This window comes from Ceratotherium simum, chromosome 2 (genome assembly GCF_057802395.1).
Source record: "Ceratotherium simum simum isolate JZ-2026a chromosome 2, ASM5780239v1, whole genome shotgun sequence".
Lineage (NCBI taxonomy): Eukaryota > Metazoa > Chordata > Mammalia > Perissodactyla > Rhinocerotidae > Ceratotherium > Ceratotherium simum.
Window position 1 is genome coordinate 51474589 of NC_141901.1, and position 18187 is coordinate 51492775.

The 18187-nt window shown below is 42.6% G+C and overlaps 1 protein-coding gene across 4 annotated transcripts in view; it reads left to right on the forward strand.

Moving 5' to 3' along the window:
* CD58 (CD58 molecule) overlaps positions 1 to 18187 on the forward strand; it is a 44514-nt gene that overhangs the window by 16131 nt on the left and 10196 nt on the right. For 3 of the 4 annotated variants that reach the window (XM_087444883.1, XM_087444889.1, XM_014779885.2), the window contains exons 3-5: positions 5968 to 6234; positions 12452 to 12532; positions 15099 to 15163. In XM_087444883.1, the coding sequence (XP_087301009.1) occupies positions 5968 to 6234; positions 12452 to 12532; positions 15099 to 15139 (389 nt within the window). In that variant the 3' untranslated portion in view covers positions 15140 to 15163. The remainder of the gene's footprint in view (positions 1 to 5967; positions 6235 to 12451; positions 12533 to 15098; positions 15164 to 18187) is intronic. The other variant, XM_087444891.1, reaches the window with a different exon arrangement.

Sequence of the window (18187 nt, forward strand, 5' to 3'; positions counted from 1 at the left end):
TGCCACCCACTTTCTGTCTTCACTTTATAAAAAATCTCCTTGAAGAAGTTGTCTCTATTCGCTCTTTTTAATTCTATTCTCCTGTTCACTTTTAACCCACTCTCAACAGGCTTTCATCCCCATTGCTGTATCCAAATGCCTCTTGACCTCTTCACTGATGAATCCAGCGGTCCATTCTCCCTTCACATCTTTCTCCACCACTCAGCATCTTTCGACACCACTGATCACTCCCTCCTCTTTGAAACACTGCCTTCACTTCGCACCAGGACACCACCCTATTCTGGTTTCCTTTTAACTCACTCACCGTCCCTTCTGTTTCTTTTGCTGTTCCCTCATCTCCCCAACCTCTTAACATTGGCGATCCCAAGGCTTAAGTCTTGGGTCTCTTTGCTTCTCTGCCTGCATTCACACCCAGGTGGTGAGCTCATCCTGTGTCAGGGCTTAAATATTATCTTGAGGCTGATAATGTACAGATTTAGAGCTCTAGCCCAGACCCCCACTGAGCTCCTTATGTGTGTATTTGACTGCCTACTCGCTATCTCCACTCAGCTATCTAATTGGCCTCTCCAGGATCACATTTCCAAAAGGGAGCTCATGACCTTTCCCTTAAAACCTGTTCCTCCCCAAGTCTCTCCCCTCTTAGTTAAGGGCAGCTCCATCCATTCAATTGCTCAGGCTAAAACCTTGATGTCATCCTTGACACTCCTCTTTCTCTTGAACACCATGTTCACTCCACCAGGAAATTTCATTGGTTCTACCTTGAAAATATAACCAGAATCTGACCACCTCTCACCACTTCCTCTGGTGCTGATCTAGGGCTGCTTCATCCTTGTCTGGAGGATTGCAATAGCATTCGAATTTGGTCTCCCAGCTTCCCCTCTTGCCCCCAACAGTTTATTTTTAAACACAGCAACCAGAGTGATCTTGAAACATGAGTCAGATCATGCTGCTCATCTGCTTAGAACTTTCTAGTGGCCTCATCTCACTTTGAGTTAAAGCTAAAATCTTTGCAGTGGCCTGCAAGGCTGTGTGAGATCTGGCCCACATGACCTCCCCTTGCTGTTCTTAGATGTCCTCGTAATGCCCTTGCCTCATAGCTGCCTTTTCTGCGCTGCCTACTAGCATTCACAGCTGAATCTGTCCCCATCTCTCCCCTCTGCTGGGTCATAGGTTCACTTGTTTTATCCCAGAAGTGGATGTAGATCTAGACCTTCTTTATGACAAAGGCTGTTTTAGGAAGACCCAACTGGCAGCAAAGTGTACAAAATAGTTTTCGGGGGATGGACAAGAGGCAGAAAGTCCAATATAGCAATTCAAGTCTGAGCTCCTCAAGTCCTGTTTGAGGTGGTCTCAGTGGAATGGGATGTGATGACTAGCTGGATCACAAGTGATGGACAACAGCCATTACTCACCAGTTCACCTGCTGGTTCACTGGAGTCATTGGGAGGAAGAGAGAATTTCTGTCTTGTTCACCAGTGTAGCCCCAGAGCTCAACAAAGGACTTGAATAGGCAATAGGCACCCAGTAAATACTTGTTGTATCAATGAAAGCCATCGAACTGGGTGACTGAGAGGAAGGTGGTACAATTGACAGAAATGGGGGCTCTCAGACTAGGTGGCTGGTTTGTCTGGAAGATGTTGAACTCCATTTGGACGAGTGAAGCTTGTTAAGGTGTCTAGCCGTCCTACTAGAAGAACCAATAGATCCCTTTGAAGAAGCAGAATCTTTAAAACCTGGATGTTGGGGATCTTGCAGTTGATAGGGCAAGCAAACAAAAAGATTGATCCAGCATTTAAGATAACAATAGAATACATTTTAAGAGCTGTTTTATATAGAGTTTGTAAAACTGAGTTCAAAACATTTGAATAAGTTTCTCTTTTTATACTTGATGAAATGTTTAAAAAATAATTTAATTTAGAAAACTCTGTGGTAACTCAACAAAGATGCTTGATTTTGGTAGTCCGGCCAACTGGCTAGCCCTTAGGAAGCTTAGCGAAGGCCTCCCAAGAAGCCAAGTACAGGGAGGTGAGTTTCCATCGGGAGCAGGTGATATTGGCAGCATTAAATGCAGGAGTTCAAGTCCTGGTTTGGGAGTCTGGATTTTAGCCTGTGGCAGTGGGAGCTGCTGTATCCAGTACTGGAGCAGGAAAGTGACTCGATGAAATATATTTTTGGAAGATTAATCAGGTAGTATTTATGACAGATTAGAGAGAGGAGGTGCCAGGTTGGAAGCTACTGTGATCTTCTGGGTAGCCAAATGTGTTGGTAGTAGATGTTTGGAAAGGAAAGAATCAAAAGATACTTTGAAGAAAGCATCAACAAGATTTAGATTTTTTTTTTTTTTTTTTGTGAGGAAGATCAGCCCAGAGCTAACATCCATGCCAATCCTCTTCTTTTTGCTGAGGAAGACTGGCCCTGAGCTAACATCTACTGCCAATCCTCCTCCTTTTTTTTTTTTTTCCCTTTTTCTCCCCAAAGCCCCAGTAGATAGTTGTATGTCGTAGTTGCACATCCTGCTAGTTGCTGTATGTGGGACGTGGCCTCAGCATGGCCCGACAAGCGGTGCGTCGGTGCGCGCCTGGGATCCGAACCTGGGCCGCCAGTGGTGGAGCACACGCACTTACCTGCTAAGCCACAGGGCTGGCCCCAAGATTTTGGTTGTTAAAAGATATAAGATGACTCAAGGTTTCACACCTGAATAACAAAAGCGATTGGTCACACTTCTTTTTTGTAGAAATGAGGAAGTCCTACTTCTTTGAGGGAATGTTAACATTTGTCTAAGTGACTTGGTAATCTTCCGGAGACACCAGACCTAACGGAAGACTTTCAGAAAGGATATTTTAGAAAAGGGGATTTCCTAGCATCTCCTACATTCAGGGCATCCACTTCCTTCTGTGTGTTGAGATATGGCTTCCCTCCCTTCTCCAAAGTCCCCTTAAAATTTCCACCGTTAATGTTTATTAGTTCTTCCCCATCACCTTACAGCCTTTCTTGCATTGAAGATAGTAATGTTCGTGTAAGTAGAATTAACTGCTCTATCCTTAAATGGTCTGGACTGGTATGTGACTCTTTACTAAAGCTAATGGAAATGTACAAATGTCATCAGATGTGTATAAGAAATTCTCATTTCTTCACAGAGTAGTGAACTCAGTTCATTATTCATAAATAGACTAAGCTATCTTAGAGATGAAGTAGGCACGTTTCTTGCAGTTTAATGCTGCTTAAGGTACAGATGTAACTAATAATTGTTAGATATAGCTGTAGTAAGTCCCATGGGCAGTGAGAGAATGTGAAAGATTCTAGATGGAAGGATCTGAGGAGTAGAAGCTCTGCCCCAGGTGCTGCAGGAAGGTTTGCATACTTTTAGATTCTTCCAGGTTTGCTGTCTGGCAGCTGTGGTGTAATGAGACCTCCGGAAAGAGCTTCTGGATAGTTAAGGGGGTTCTAATAACAGAGAAAGTAACACTAGCACTGCCACGTGTTTCCCCTCAAATTATTTTCATATTCCACTTGACCTTTACAACAACCTTAGAAAGCATTGTTTTCCCTTTTGCAGGTGAAATTGAGACAGATTTGGTAACGTAGAACAAGAGGCTTGGGCTGGATGATTTCTTAAAAGTCTCCCAGCTCCTGTTAGAAGTGTGGTCCACGGTCACACAGCAAGCCGAAGCTAAAGCTCACACCTCCCACCTGCTGGCCAGTGACTCTTGTCCTGTCTCACACTCTCCCGGGGAGCCGCGGCTTCCTAGCCTTGTGCTCTCTTATTCAACTCTTAAGCTATGCCAGGCACTGCCTGTTAATTCATGTATTATTATCTGTATCAGCTCATTTCATCCTCATCACAGTTCTGTAGAGTAGACGCTATTTGTCTCCTTATGGTACAGGAGAGGAGACCTAGGCACAGGGGGATTAAGTAGCTTGTCCAAGGTCCATTGGCTCTTAGTGGTAGAGCTGGGGTATGAACCCAGGCAGTCAGGCCCCTGAGTCCATATTCTTAACCACCATACCATTCCTTTTGCGAGGTGAGCTGATTAAAGAATTTACATTTTATAGAGTGGAGAGAGTAATTTGAAGACTGTCTCCCTGAATTTATCCATCTATCCATCTGTTCTTGCGTCTGTCCAACATCTGTCATCCTTATTGAGGAGCCAACTCTGTGTCTTGTACTATGTCAGATGCTGTGGCTAAGAGGTGAATAATGCCTGGTCTTTACCCTCCAAAGATGCACAGTTTGAGGGGATTCATGATGCACCTCTGTTCAGTTTAGAAAATGTTTGGTGAAATGGTAGACATTGGCTGAACTAGATAATAAACTAGGATCTGTAACGGAACACAGGGAGCACCCACATCAGAATCACCTGGGGTGGTGGGACGAGGAATCTATATATTTTACACACACCCTAGGTGATTCTTAGGCACATTAATATTTGAGAAATGCTTCTATGGAACATTTCCAAGGAAGTGGAAAGTTTGATTTCCTGCCCCTGAGAAATGGCCGGCCAAGATACAGAGGCAGGCCTAAGTACACGGAGTTACCTAGAACAGTCATTTCTGTTTCTCAACTGTTCTGGAGACACGTGGGGCTCATTGGAAGAGCCTCGGGCTGTTGTAGGAGTGTGGCGGGCAGGGTGGACCTGAGGAGGCCGAGGGAGGGGAGCTCTGGGCTCTCCAATTTTGAGTTAACTAGAGCAACTTCTTATCCTTTTGAAGGATATTGGTTTCCTGCTTAATATTTAATTTGGAAAAGGTTTCCACTGCTTAAAAAAAGCTTAAAAGTTCTTTTACCTAAAGAAAAACTTTAAGGGAGTATGTGATGAGTCATGTGACCAGGATTAAACCTAAAAACTGAGGAAGCCCCAAGCGGAAAGGGAAGTCATGTATGACTCGGGTCTCTAACAAGGCAGGCTGGGTGCATTATTTCACCGAGCGAGGAAGAATTCAGGGGGAGAAGATGAGGGGAAAGATAAATTGAATACTTTCATTTTTTAGATTATTAATTAGAGTTTAAGCATTCTTTTGTCTTAGAAAATATCGTTTTAAATGACAGCATAATATTCCATCATCTCCATGAACTTTAATTCACTTTTTAGTAGATGTTTATTACATTGAAATTTTATTATTCAAATGCTACCATGACCATTTTTTGTATATTCAATGTATTTTTACATGTTTTCTCAAGTCTCTTATGATTAGTTGTTGGGGAAAAGTGCAGAGGCAAGAATGCATGTGAATTAACAAATAAATGCATGACTAATGGGACAAACTAATTAGCATTGAGGTTTTAGAGGGCAATAATGGTGTAATGTGACATGTGGGTGTCTTAACCCAGGCCTGCAAGTCTAGGCTGCCTTAGCCAGCAGGAGGCACTTCCTAGAGGAAAGCTGGGCATGAGACTGGCAGGTCTGTGACATGTGCCACACCCTACTCTGCCTCTTAGCAGGGCCAGCCCACAGTACAGCTCCACGGTACCTTTTGCAAAACCCTTTGAGCCTCATGTTTTGAAATTAAACATTTTTCAGATTTTAGAAGGGTGATATAAACTCTTTCCTCTGTGTGTGTTAAGAAGCACCCTGCTGAGTTATGGGGAGCACCCTATACTCAAGCACGTTAACATTTTTAGTAAAACACTATAATGAATATTTGAAGTAAGTGAGAAAAATAAAAACTATAAATCCTCATGTCTGTTCTGATCAGGATTTGCAGCTAAATGACTTTTCTACCATCTTGTGTGAAATCTTTTGGCTTTCAAAATGAGGATAAGGGATTTGAGGCCTGTAAGTAATCTGAATTTGAGCAGGTAGATCTGACCCAGAAGAAGAGTGAATTCTCTCCTGTTGGTGCTCAAGGAGATAGTCTGTTCGTCTTTTCAAGCTCATAAGGAAGTTGGGAGCTCTTCATAAATGTGCAGATGATGAGTCTAAATATTACTCTTTTCTGTACTAAATATACATTTTTTTTTTTTTCCAGAGCCTCTTCCGTCTCCGACACTAAATTGTACATTGGCTAATGAAACTGTTAGGGTCCAATGCAGGATTCCGAAACCTTACAGCAGCCATATAGACCTTATAAGGTACTCATGGAATTGCTTCTCAGCACAGTGTAAAACTGGCTCAGAATCATCAGAAGTGTGTGTTAACAAGACAGATGCTCTCTCACGGACAATAGAGTGTGTCGTTAGCAATCCATTATTCAGAAATGCATCATCAATCGTTTTGGACACTTGTGTCCCACACGGTGAGTAAATAACTAAATGTGTCATGGCAGAGATACTGTATACAAGTGGGGTCCACCAACCAGGGGTGCTTTGTGTGTTTCAAACCACAGATAGAGTGGCTAACATACATTTCACAAATTTGAAATGTAAAATGAGTTACAATTTTCACAGACATTCCATTATAGATATAAAGCTAACATTTTTTAGCACTTTCTATATCAAGCACCGTGTTAATACATGTTAATTAATTCAATCCTCGCACAACCCTATGAGTTGGGTGCTAGTAATTTTCCTTATTTTATGGGGAGAAACCAAGACACAAGGAGTTTAAGTTGTTTGCCCAAGGTCAACAGCGAGTAAGTGGCAGAGCCTGGTTTTGAAATCAGGCCATTTGGCTCCAGGGCCCATGCTCTTAATTATTCACCATACTGCTTCATAATATCCTTAGTAACCATTGTGTTCTTAAAGGTTGTATGTGTGCTACAAGAATGTGCATTTGATACGTTTGTCTAGGCTAACAGTTAGTAGCATGACAATCCCTCTCATCTATGGTGTTTTTATGTTAAGTATCATGTACATTTGTAATTTACAATTTTTATTGTCTATTTTTACATTATACTCCCAGCTTGCAAACAAAGGGATCAGTGACTTGAAAGTGGTTCATTAAAACATAAAAGAAGAGATGGAAATAGTAAATACTATAATTCAGAATAATATCGTAGTTGTAAATAGTGAACAGGATTCCAAGGCAGATAGAGAATATGAATCTCTTTGGGCTGGGATACATAGGGTCACTCTGTGAATGAATTTCTTTTCTGAACAAGCAACTGAAACAGAAAAGGGCAATTAGTAGATATAATGAATGTAAAAAACTTGAATTTTATTTGACTGGTGAACCATTCTCCCTAAGTCTCCCATGTATTGTACTTTCTGAAACTTTGCAAAAAGTGACATAAAGCCATTAAGGTTATTATATCATTTTCAGACAGAGCAGAGTGACTTCTTGGGTAAAGTAAACAAATATTTCCAGAAAAAGTCCAAAATGAGTTCTGATTCATAACTGATGGATTTGGTCCCTAAAGACAGAGAAAAGACCAAACCCACAGAGGTGTCACTCAAAGTGGCACCATTCGCACAAGTCACACAATTGCCAAAAACCAGCTGCAAAGTTAATGACAATTTTTATGCTTTATTCCTTTATTAATTCCTTTATTCCGCTTATTGAGTGCTGCCTAAACCCAGGTCATACAGTGTGCTAGCAGATAGTTGCTTTACAGTGGGAACGACCGAAAACAAAACCAGCTTGCTTTTGGCTTTGGTACGTATGCAGCATACGTAACCAACAAGTAGAAAGAGGGTGACCGTGTGCATAATGAACAAGCAGGTTGAAATCTTGAAAAGCTTCGGGTGTTCCAAGAGACAAAATACTTGAAGGAGACAATTTCCGAATAAGATCTTCTATAGAATTATATGGAATATTTTAAGAGATTTTCAAGCATTTTGTGCTTGCACGGTTTTCACTTAACCTTTGCCATTAGAATTGAATACCCAAGGAAGATGCTCTTCTCTGCGGATAGTTTGAGAAAAGATCAAGATAACATCCCTCTCACTGATGTGAAATGAGTGTTATTAATTTGAAAACAGCCCTTTTTTTAATTAAATAATTGTAATTTGTCTTTCTTTTACATTTCCCCCAGATTGATAGTTCACATCACATTGTAGATTTTGAAAGTTTGAGAAACATTGCTAGATAGTTCTTAGGTCATTTAAATCCTGGAGTAGTGTTGATATTTGAGACATATCTCTGGGGTCCTGTCCTTGGTCTCCACTAACCAGATGTTGGGGGACCTTTTTCTTTTCTGTAAAACTGGGGCCTGAGCTTAATGACTTGAATGGTTCTTTTCAACAATAAAAGTCTAGGGTCTCTTTTTTCCTGTAATGATTTTTGAATACTTTTCTCTGGAGTTGCATGCATCATAACAGATATAAATCCATGAAGGTATAACAGTTAAATACTCAGTCTTACTTTTTCAGCTGTTTATTTTTTATCCAGCCTTTCTGTTGCTTTATTCATGAAGCATAGTAACTCACATTGACTAGCCTGCTACTCTTTGGCAAACTCGTCCAAATAACTGTCTCATTTGCTCCTCACCACCACCATTGTAGACTGGCTGGACTGGGATTGTAATTTACTTTGTAAGAGTGAGGAGACAGGTTCAACCAGGTGGGGTGACTTCCCCAAGGTCACTTAAGTAATAGAGATAGAATTAAAATTTAGGTCTTCCAAATTCTGGAGTTTTTTCCCATGACTCCATCCTGGCTCTTTACGTGTCTCAAAATAAATCAAGTTAAGAAAAAATTTTGACTGATTCACAAAAGTTGACTAGTGAAAACCATACCATATTAAATGATATTACAGGTTGTGGGGAATTCTACAGAATCAGATTTCTTCAATAAGTAAATTATAAGGAGAAGAAGAAGAGAGGCAATGAGGGAAACTTAGAGGTTAAAGAGATTTAAAAAACGTATCAATTAATTGCAATATATGGACCTTATTTGATCCGGTTTAAACAGAAAAAAGTAAAAAATAGAAATTTAAACAGTGACTGCATATTTGATTATATTAAACAATTTTTTAGGTATGATAATGGCATGGTTATGTTTTACAAATAATCCTTATCTTTTGGAAATATGTACTGAAATATGGCTTAAAAATTGGGTTCTCTGAGTCAAGCAGACAAGAGTCCACGTCTCTACCTGCTTCATACCCAGTGGGAAGGGAGAAGGAGCAGGAGCAGGATAGAGCACCGTCCCTCCCTTTAGAGATCACCCCAGCGTGCCGTGCACCACTTCCATCCACACCCCCTTAGCCAGACTGAGTTCATGGCCATACCCCGCTGAGGGAGGCTGGGAAATGTCATCCTTGGCTGGCTGGCCATGTGCCCATTTAAAACACAGGGGTTCTGTTACCAAAGGAAAAAGGAGAGATTGGGTATTGGGAACAATAGTGTACTACTAAAGGAATCTAACTTGTACCATTTTAAAACATAGACAAAATTGAAAAAAATTAAAGAATGATATAAATAGTAAATGTAATAGAGATTCTAATTTTTTTTTTGCACGTAACTGGTCATCTTATGTACTTCCAAGGGTATATGCACCTAATTTGGAAACTGTTGGTCTAAGCAAGAGAGTGTGGTGTCTTGGACTAGACTGACGGTGGTGGAGGTTGGGAGAAGTGAATCAAGTTAGGATACATTTTAAAAATAGAACCAAGAGGATTTTCTAATGGTTTGAGTGGGGAAGAAGGGTGCCCAATAAAAAATATCCAAGTGACTCCTTGATTTCTGGCCCAAGCAGCTGGATGGATTGTGTTCCTGTTTATTAGACTGGAAAGCGGGAGAACAGCAGGTGTGTGGAGGAAAACGAAAGTTTGGTTTGGGACGTATTGTTGAGATGCCTGTTAGATTTCAAGTGGGACGTCAAGTAAGGCACTTTGATGTTTGAGTCTAGGTCTCTAGTGAGTAGTTTGGGCTGGAGGTATGAATTTGGGCATAATCACAGCATAATAGGCATTTAAAGTCATGGGACTAGAGGGGATCACTTAGAGACCAGGTATCGGAGAGAGGTGTCCTAGAACTGAGTCTTGGGGACTCCAGCATTTAGAGGCTGTTAAGAGGAAGAGGATCCAGCAAAGGAGACTAAAAACGACCACTGGGGAGATAGGAAGAAAACTCCAGAACGTGGTATCATAGAAGCCAAGTGAAGAGGGAGTGAGCAACTGTCAATGCAATGGGCAGGTCAAGAAGGAAGAAGAGAATTAACTTCTATTATTGTTGTCATCTCCCCTAATTATCTGCTGTCCCAAAGTGATGACAGCATCTGGCATCATCCCGTGGGAGAAGAGTTTTTGGAAGAGACTCTGTCAAGTAACATTACATTCAGCTGATTAAAAAAAATTTTTTTAAAGTATCGGTGGCTTAAAAATGTAGATTACTTCTTTTACATTAAAAAAAAAAATGGAGATAGGCAGCCCTGGGCATATTGTGGCTTTGTGGAGTTGTCAGAGCCCACGTGCAGTCCAGTTCCTGCTGCTCCCGGCTGGTTCAGGCAGCAGGGTCCAGAAAGGGGAGAATGGTGTGCCCACCCTTTTAGGGAGGCTTTTGAGAAGTACCACACAACCTTCTTGCATCTCATTGCCTAAAACTTAGTCATGTGCTCAAACCTAGCTGCGAGAAAGGCTGAGAAATTGTTTTCAGTGAGTGGCAGTATGCCCAGCTGAAAATCTGAATTCTGTTACTAAAGAGGGGAGAATGGATGTGGGGGGCAACTAGCAGTTTCTGGCCAGGGGCCTCTCAGATCAAACCAATTTGTTCTAACCCACTTGTGTTCCTAATAAGAGGAAAGGGTGTATGTTCATATTCTCATTCTCATTTCTTCATTCATTTTCTCTTTCCCCTCCCCTCCCCTCCTCTCCCTTCTTATCCATGTTGTACTTGCTGTTAGTGACCACCATCCCGAGTGGTGCATTGTGATCATTTTGCCATTTTCTTAAGTATTCTGCCTTTGGACTTTTAGTGGCTGGATAGAGACCACCTCATGAACATACCATACTTTTCTGTTGAGGACACTTAGGCTGTTTTAGCTTGTTGATGTTGTAACTAAGGCTGCAGTATATATCTTTGTGCCTTTTTTGGAGGGAGGAGAGGGGCAGATCACTGATGGTTTCTGTAGGTTAGCATCTTGGAAATGTAATTGCACAATCAAAGAACATTAGTAGAGATACCAATAGCGTCTACTCAGTAGGGTTAGTGGTAATAGCTAGTAGCTGTTTTTTTTAAGTGTATTGACTCAATTAATGCTCACAACTGCCCTATGAGATAGGTGTATTTATCAGTCCCATTTACAGTTAACCCTGTGAGCAAACTGAGGCAACAGATGTTAAAACACTTACCCGACACTGCTGTAATGATTCAGTGAGACTGCAGGACCTCACTTAGCCGTGTCCAGCTGCTGCGGGATGAGCATTGTTAGGCACCACTGCTGCATCGCTCTACACATGAGGCCAAGTTATGCTTCCACTGGGCATGCAGGAAGGCTGAAAGCAAATTTTTTTTGTTGTTTTTTTGCTTTTTGTTTTCTTTGTGAGGAGGACTAGCCCTGAGCTAACATCCAATGCCAATCCTCCTCTTTTTTCTTGAGGAAGATTGGCCCTGGGCTAACATCCATGCCCATCCTCTTCTACTTTATATGGGATGCCGCCACAGCATGGCTTAGCAAGCCGTGCGTCGGTGCGCGCCCAGGATCCGAACCTGCAAACCCCAGGCCGCTGCATCGGAGCACGCGCACTTAACCACTGCACCGCCAGGCTGGCCCCCTGAAAGCAAAATTATAGCAAATATTTGCTTCTCTCATTAAATAACACTAGGCCTGATGTATATCAACCCTTTGCATATAAGTTTACTTAGAAACGCAGTCTGTTTTCTTTATTCATGGTAGTTATGTTCTATAAAGTCACTGTGAACATGGAATTAGCGAGTACTGAACCATAGCTCCCAGGGGAAATAGAGGCTTAGGTTCCTGCCAGCCTCTGGTCACAATATTTTTGGCAAAATATCAATACATAACCTTGTTTTGTGTGTTTCTTTTTAAAGACACCTTATTTAATATATATATAGTATATATGTGTTGTGTGTGTATATATATATATAGTGTGTGTGTATAGGTATATATGTATATATAGTTGATTCATTAACACTGAACTCATGGCCAACAGCACTATAACTCATGCTTAAATAAAGCGTATCTAACACACATTTTCTCCACAAGGCACATCACAGCTTTCTTGTGCTTAGGAACACTAGATAGCACTTCAGCACATACTTGGGGGCCAGTTTAAACAGTGAAATAGCCAACAGAAAGCACAAAAATGTGGAAAACGTGGCACTAAATAGACCAGAAAAGGGGCACTTGTTTATGGTATAAGAACCAAAACAAAGAAGGCAGAGCATTGCCTTGTCCAAACTCAGCTGGGACTGTGTGCATCGGGCAACTCAGATTTTTCACATTCTGCTGCACATGTCCTCGAATGACCGTGAAAGTGCTATGAGTGTTGATTTCGTAAATAAATTTTAGCAAGTAGGTAAATTGCAAATACAGAGGCTGCAAATAAGAAGGATCGGCTGTATCTCTATTTTGAGCAATTTGGCTAATTATATTTCTTTCTTTTTGTTACAGGTAATACCAGGCGGAGGTTTGGGGTTTTAGCAGTCGCACTAGCAGTGATAGTTGGAGGAGTTATTTTTGTAGCTGTAAAAGGTATGTATACTTTCTTTTAAAAAAAGAGTTTTCTAATTCAAATTGATTTTTCAACAGCTAGAAAATGAATAGTTTGAAGATGAAAATAAAATATTAAATTTTAGACATTTCAAAACAAACAAAATCTTTTTTGTTTTAATTGTTCTCTGGGGCTGCTGAGTGTGCCAGGTTCCCAAGATTCTGCGTGAATCCTTGGGCTGGAGAGAGCTTTTGCATAGGAACACAGCCAAATATTCCTGGACTGTTCCACAGCCACCTTCTATCTGTGGTTCCCTTGACGTATAGTTATATTTCTGTTCTCCAAGCCAGTTTGCAGAAGACCCCTTAATCTTAGCTGCCATGGTCATAATTTCCATGTCTTATAGCCTAGAATGAGGTCCCAGATAGGAAGGTGCTTTTGTTGAGTTGGGTGATTTGGGAGTGGGTAAAAATTATCTGGTGTTATCTGTGTTGCCTTCTTGAGCCTTCCTCAGTCCCCTGAGATCTTGGGCCAACCTAGAAAGCAACCCATATGCCCTGGAGAACTGGTGACTTGTTCCCAGCCTGTTCTTTCCTGATGACAAGAAACCCCTCCTCGAGGCCCAGAGGACATTGACCAGACCGTAAATGTGAAGAGTAGGTGTTCTTGAAGCCCCAACAGTTTCCATATCTGCTTTCACCGAAAGGAAATTTGCAAGACTAATCTGTCGTTCCCACAGGCAGTGCTAAGGAGTAAGATTTCTGCAAGGTGGTGGCATCTAGGGTCCATGTCATTTCTCACTTGTGTCTTGAACCAAGTTTGCCAACTAGATTTCAGTTTCCCTAGACCTGCACTGTTCGGTACAGTAGGCACTAGCCACATGTAGTGGTTTAAATATAAAATTTAATTAGTTAAAATGAAATAAAATTTAAAATTCAGTTCTCATTTGCACTAGCTACATGCCGAGTGCTCATTAGTCACATGTAGCTCATAGCTACCATAATTGGACAGCCCAGATATAGAATAATTCCATCATTGCAGAAAGTTCTATTGGTCAGTGCTGACCTAGATTATTTGGGGTTATTGCCACTAGAATATGATTTCCTGAGGATAGTGTTTCCATATTATAGGTTGCAAATACTATGAATATCCCTGAGTAATAGATTATCAGTCAATTGACTCTCCTCTAAACGAGATGTAAAAGCTGAAGAAAGTTTTGAGGCATCATTACAAATGACTAAAATATTTTAGAAGCTCAAATGTTCTTTTAAGAAAGTTATTTTTGGGCTGGCCCCGTGGCTTAGCGGTTAAGTGCGCACGCTCTGCTACTGGCAGCCCAGGTTCGGATCCCGGGCCTGCACCGACGCACCGCTTTTCCGGCCATGCTGAGGCTGCGTCCCACATACAGCAACTGGAAGGATGTGCAACTATGACATACAACTATCTACTGGGGTTTTGGGGGGAAAAAAAAGGAAAGTTATTTTTAGTCCCCAAATAGCAGTATTATAGTTAATCATCTCCTTAATGGATTGGTCCCCAGAAACCAAAACCGTTTTCCACTCAGTCTTCAGAATACCTGAACCAAAGAAGGGTGGCACTGAGTACCCATATAACTTCAAAACAGTTGGTTGATTTAGCTTTAAAAAAGTTAGAAAATTACTAATGCAAAAGAGAGAAAACTACTCCAGTGGTCCATACTGGTAGTGCCATATAACCTGAAAAAAATTGTTCTAAAAAAATAATTATTTCAGCAAGCCTCCCTGAAGCCATTAATTGGTAAAGAGTGAGGCATTTGGCATGGAGCCTTCATAAGGGGAGAGAGTTGAAGGTAAACAGCTCCGGTGGCTGGTCGTGGTTGACCAGCACCTTTACAAGCTCAGTCAAGCCTCTGGACGAGGCGGCTGGACCGCTATCGCGGCTCCAGGTTTGGGCTGATGCCTTTTCTGGGGAGGAAACTGATGCACACATGTGTGGGAGTGGTATCTTAACGTCCAAACCTGTGCTTTCCAAAATGGCAGCCACGAGGCACATGTGGCTGTTGAACCCTTGAAATTTGGGAGTCCAAAATGAGATGTGCTGTAAGTATAAAATACACACTGGATTTACAAGTATAAAAAAAGGCATGTAAAATATCAATAATGTTTATATCGATTACATGTTACAATGATAATATTTTTGATTTGTTGGGCTAATAAATAAAATATATTATGAAAATTGATTTCAGCTATTTCTTTGTACTTTGTAATGTGGCTACTAAAAATTTAAAATTACTTATGTGGCTCACATTATATTCTTATTGGGCAGTGCTAGTCCAAACCGCTGTAGCCCTCCGTTCATCTTTAGCCTTATGCACAAGCTGCTGTAGAAATAACCCTTTCGTCAGCAGTTTTTGTTTTTCTGTCGTCTGATGACCAGTTTTTGAACAACTCTTTGGACCAACTCTGTAGCCAGTTTGACTTAGGCATTTAGGAGAGTAGGAAACATCAGCTTGACAGGGCTCTGGTTTAACATTTTCTAGATTCATGTCTCTAATAGGCAGTCAGTAACTCCAGATTCCAGCTTCTCTTTTCAATTCTTTAATCGAGATGAAAATATCTTCATTTGTAGTTGTTCAGAGATGTCGCCAAGCAAGAGACAGAAGCACGTAAAGTACCCTGTAGACTGTGCAGTGGGTAAGTTGTATATCATGCACTGGAACCAGAACAGCGCTGATGTAGAGGCCTGTTACTTGGGGAGCCAGATTCTACTTATCTGTCAGTTGCCTTGAACAGTAATAAGTAAGATCAGCAGATGTACTAACCACAGTTCATTAAGCGCTGATCGTATGCCAGGCACTGTGCTAGCCACTTTCCTTATATCAGTTCATTGAACCCTCTCAATGATTCCTTGCACGGGGGTCTCATTACCACTTGCTTAGAGACAGCGAGTGTGAGACTCAGAGAAGTCAAGTCCCAGTGGTGGAGCTAGGATTCACATCGAGGTCTTCAGACTCCAAGGGGTATACTGTTTGTTACCCACCACAAGATACTCCCTCCGTCTCTCATCCCAGAGAAATTGGACCAAGGACTGGGTTCTTCTCAGGAGCCAGGGTCAGAGCTGGGCCTGTATCATGAACAAACTATAGGACCCAAACACAATTCACAGCAGCAATGGTGGTTAAGTCAATTGGCATAAGGAGGCTCCGGAAGGCCCCCTCCTGGCAGATCCCCCTGGTGGTCAGGAGGTAGGGGCCCAGGAGCTGGGTTTTGAGGGATGAGGGGAAGAGAAAGGCCCAGGACTGTAAAGGGCAGGATAGGGAGGCGAGTCCTCCTCTTTGGGGCAGCAAATGTTGGTGGAAGAGAGGAAGATGGGGCTGGAGGAGCAGGTTGGCCCAGGCTAAGATATTGAGAGAGAGTTGCCAAGAGGTTTGGGTTGCTTTTTCTGAGAAACTACTGAGGATTTTTGAGCAGAGCTGTGCTGTGGAAAGGTTACTTTGCTAGCAAAGCATAGGGTGAATTAATAGACACGAGGCTGGAGATGGGGACACTGGTTAGTGGATAAATGAAATAATCCAACCAAGCAGAGGAGAGGGCCTGAATCAGGGCACAGAAGCGAATATAGAGGGCTAGGTTTGAGACAAAGTGTGGAGATCATGTTAACAAAAGTTTCAGCTGAGAGTGCAGGGTCTGGTGCCAGGATCCTTGCCGTTAAATGCCAGTTCCATCCCTCCCAGGCCTTGGACAAGTCGCTTAAACCCCCTGTGCCTCAGTTGTCTTGTGGAAAATGGGTATAATAATAGTATAGAAATAACAATGATAGCATAGGTAATAATAGCATAGAAATAACAAGATGTACAAACAAGTTAATATAAGTGAAATGCTAAGAATAGTGACTGACTCATAATAGTGCTCAATAAATGTTAGCTGTTATGATTGTGATTATGATTATTCTTCAAGAAAGAAGCCAAAAGCAACAGGAATTCTGACTCTTGGTGCCCAGAGGATGGTGGCACTACCAGGTGTAGCAGAGGAGTCAGACAGGGCTGTTGTTTGGGAAGATGAATTTGTGCTTTGACAGCTGAGTTTGGGGTGTGGGCACATTTCTTGGGCAGTGATGTCCAGCACATAACTGAAGAAGTGGCTTTAGGGGCTGGAGTTACAGATTGGGGAGCATCTTCATCAGGATGGTGACTGATGCCCTGAGCATCTGAGGTCACCAAGAAAGAGAAGCCAGAGGCCCGCAGGGGTGGGAAGAGGTAGAGGAAGCAGGATGGGAGAAGTCCTGGAGGAGAGCCAGGGTAGACCCTGTTAGAGATCCCGAGGGAGGAGCCCCCATGTTAAAGCTGCAGAGAGGCGAAGAAGGAGGACAGGTGGTCAAGACCTCTGGCTTTGTTGAGCGAGTTGCTGATTTTCAAGAAAGCTGTTGGGTGAGTGGTTCGGGTGGGGGTAAAGAAAGGATTGGCGCGCAGCAGCGAGGGCCTGGCTGAAGTGGGACCAAGGGATGGGCTCTGAGGTTTCCTTTTTCCCCAGCTGCCAGGCGAAACAGTGCCTGGGTTACCTAGGAAGACAGCTGTGGCAGAAGGTGTAGGGCCAGGGATTCCAAGGGACAGCTCAGCTGGCTGTGGGCACAGGCTGGGCAGGAGTGCTGAGGCCATGGGGGTTGGTGGGTCAGGAGACCACATGGAGAGGGGGTGGAAAGGAGTCGAGTGACCATCGATGAGGGGAGGAAAAAGTGTGCTGGCAGTGAGGTGGGGAGAGGTAGAAGACTAGGGGACCGTGGTCAGAGGTGGGGCATTTCAGATTTGAAGCAATATGCGTTGAGTGCCAGGTGAGGGCAAAATCCATGGTGGGCCTCTGCTGAGGTCCAGGTGGTTACAGTAGAGGCGTGGCCATCACAAACAATGACAAGGAATGTGTTCAGGGGAGAGCAGTCATCCAGGCCACTGAGAAAGCTGAAGGAGTATCCCAGGACCCATTCCTTACCTGCTCCTTTATTTAGTCAACAAACATTTATGGAGATTACTCAATGTCAGGCACTTTGTTAGGTGATGGCTTAAGATCAATGTACCCACTGAGGCTAGACATTGTGTGGGCTTCAGAGAAAGCGTATATTAGGGCTTATCCTCCCATCGAGGAGCTTATGGTCACACTGGGGAGAGTGGACGTGTGCATAAGAAACAGAAGGATTTAGGCAAGAAGCACGTGGCGATGGGCCAGAATTTGTGATGTGGATGGTCAGGGCTGGACAACCAGCAGGGGGGACTTGAAGAGGCCAGAGTAATCACGAAGGCTTTGAAGGGAGTACCAGGTGAGCTAGATCTTCGAAGCAAAAGTGAAACGGAAAAGGCATTGTAGCTGGGAGAAGCAGCAGAGGCCAAGACATGGAGGGAACTAAACCCACTGTGGTTATTTGATCAAGAGATTGGCCTGCTTAACATCAAGTTGAAGAAGTGACCAAAGAGACTGAATATTTGCAAGGAAATCTTTGGAAGTCAGGGGCATTAAAATGTAGTGATATAGGAACAGGGAGCGGTTGTAGGTTCTCGAGCAGGAGAGTTTTCCATGAGAAACACTGCTTTGTGATGATGAGTCTAGGAAGGTGAAACTGACATCTTAGGGTGACATCCTGGGGAGCAACCTGGTGAGCTTGGGGCTGGGTGTGGGAGAGGAGCTTACTTTTCTTGGTATATGTATTTTTTTCTATTCAAATTTCGTGTG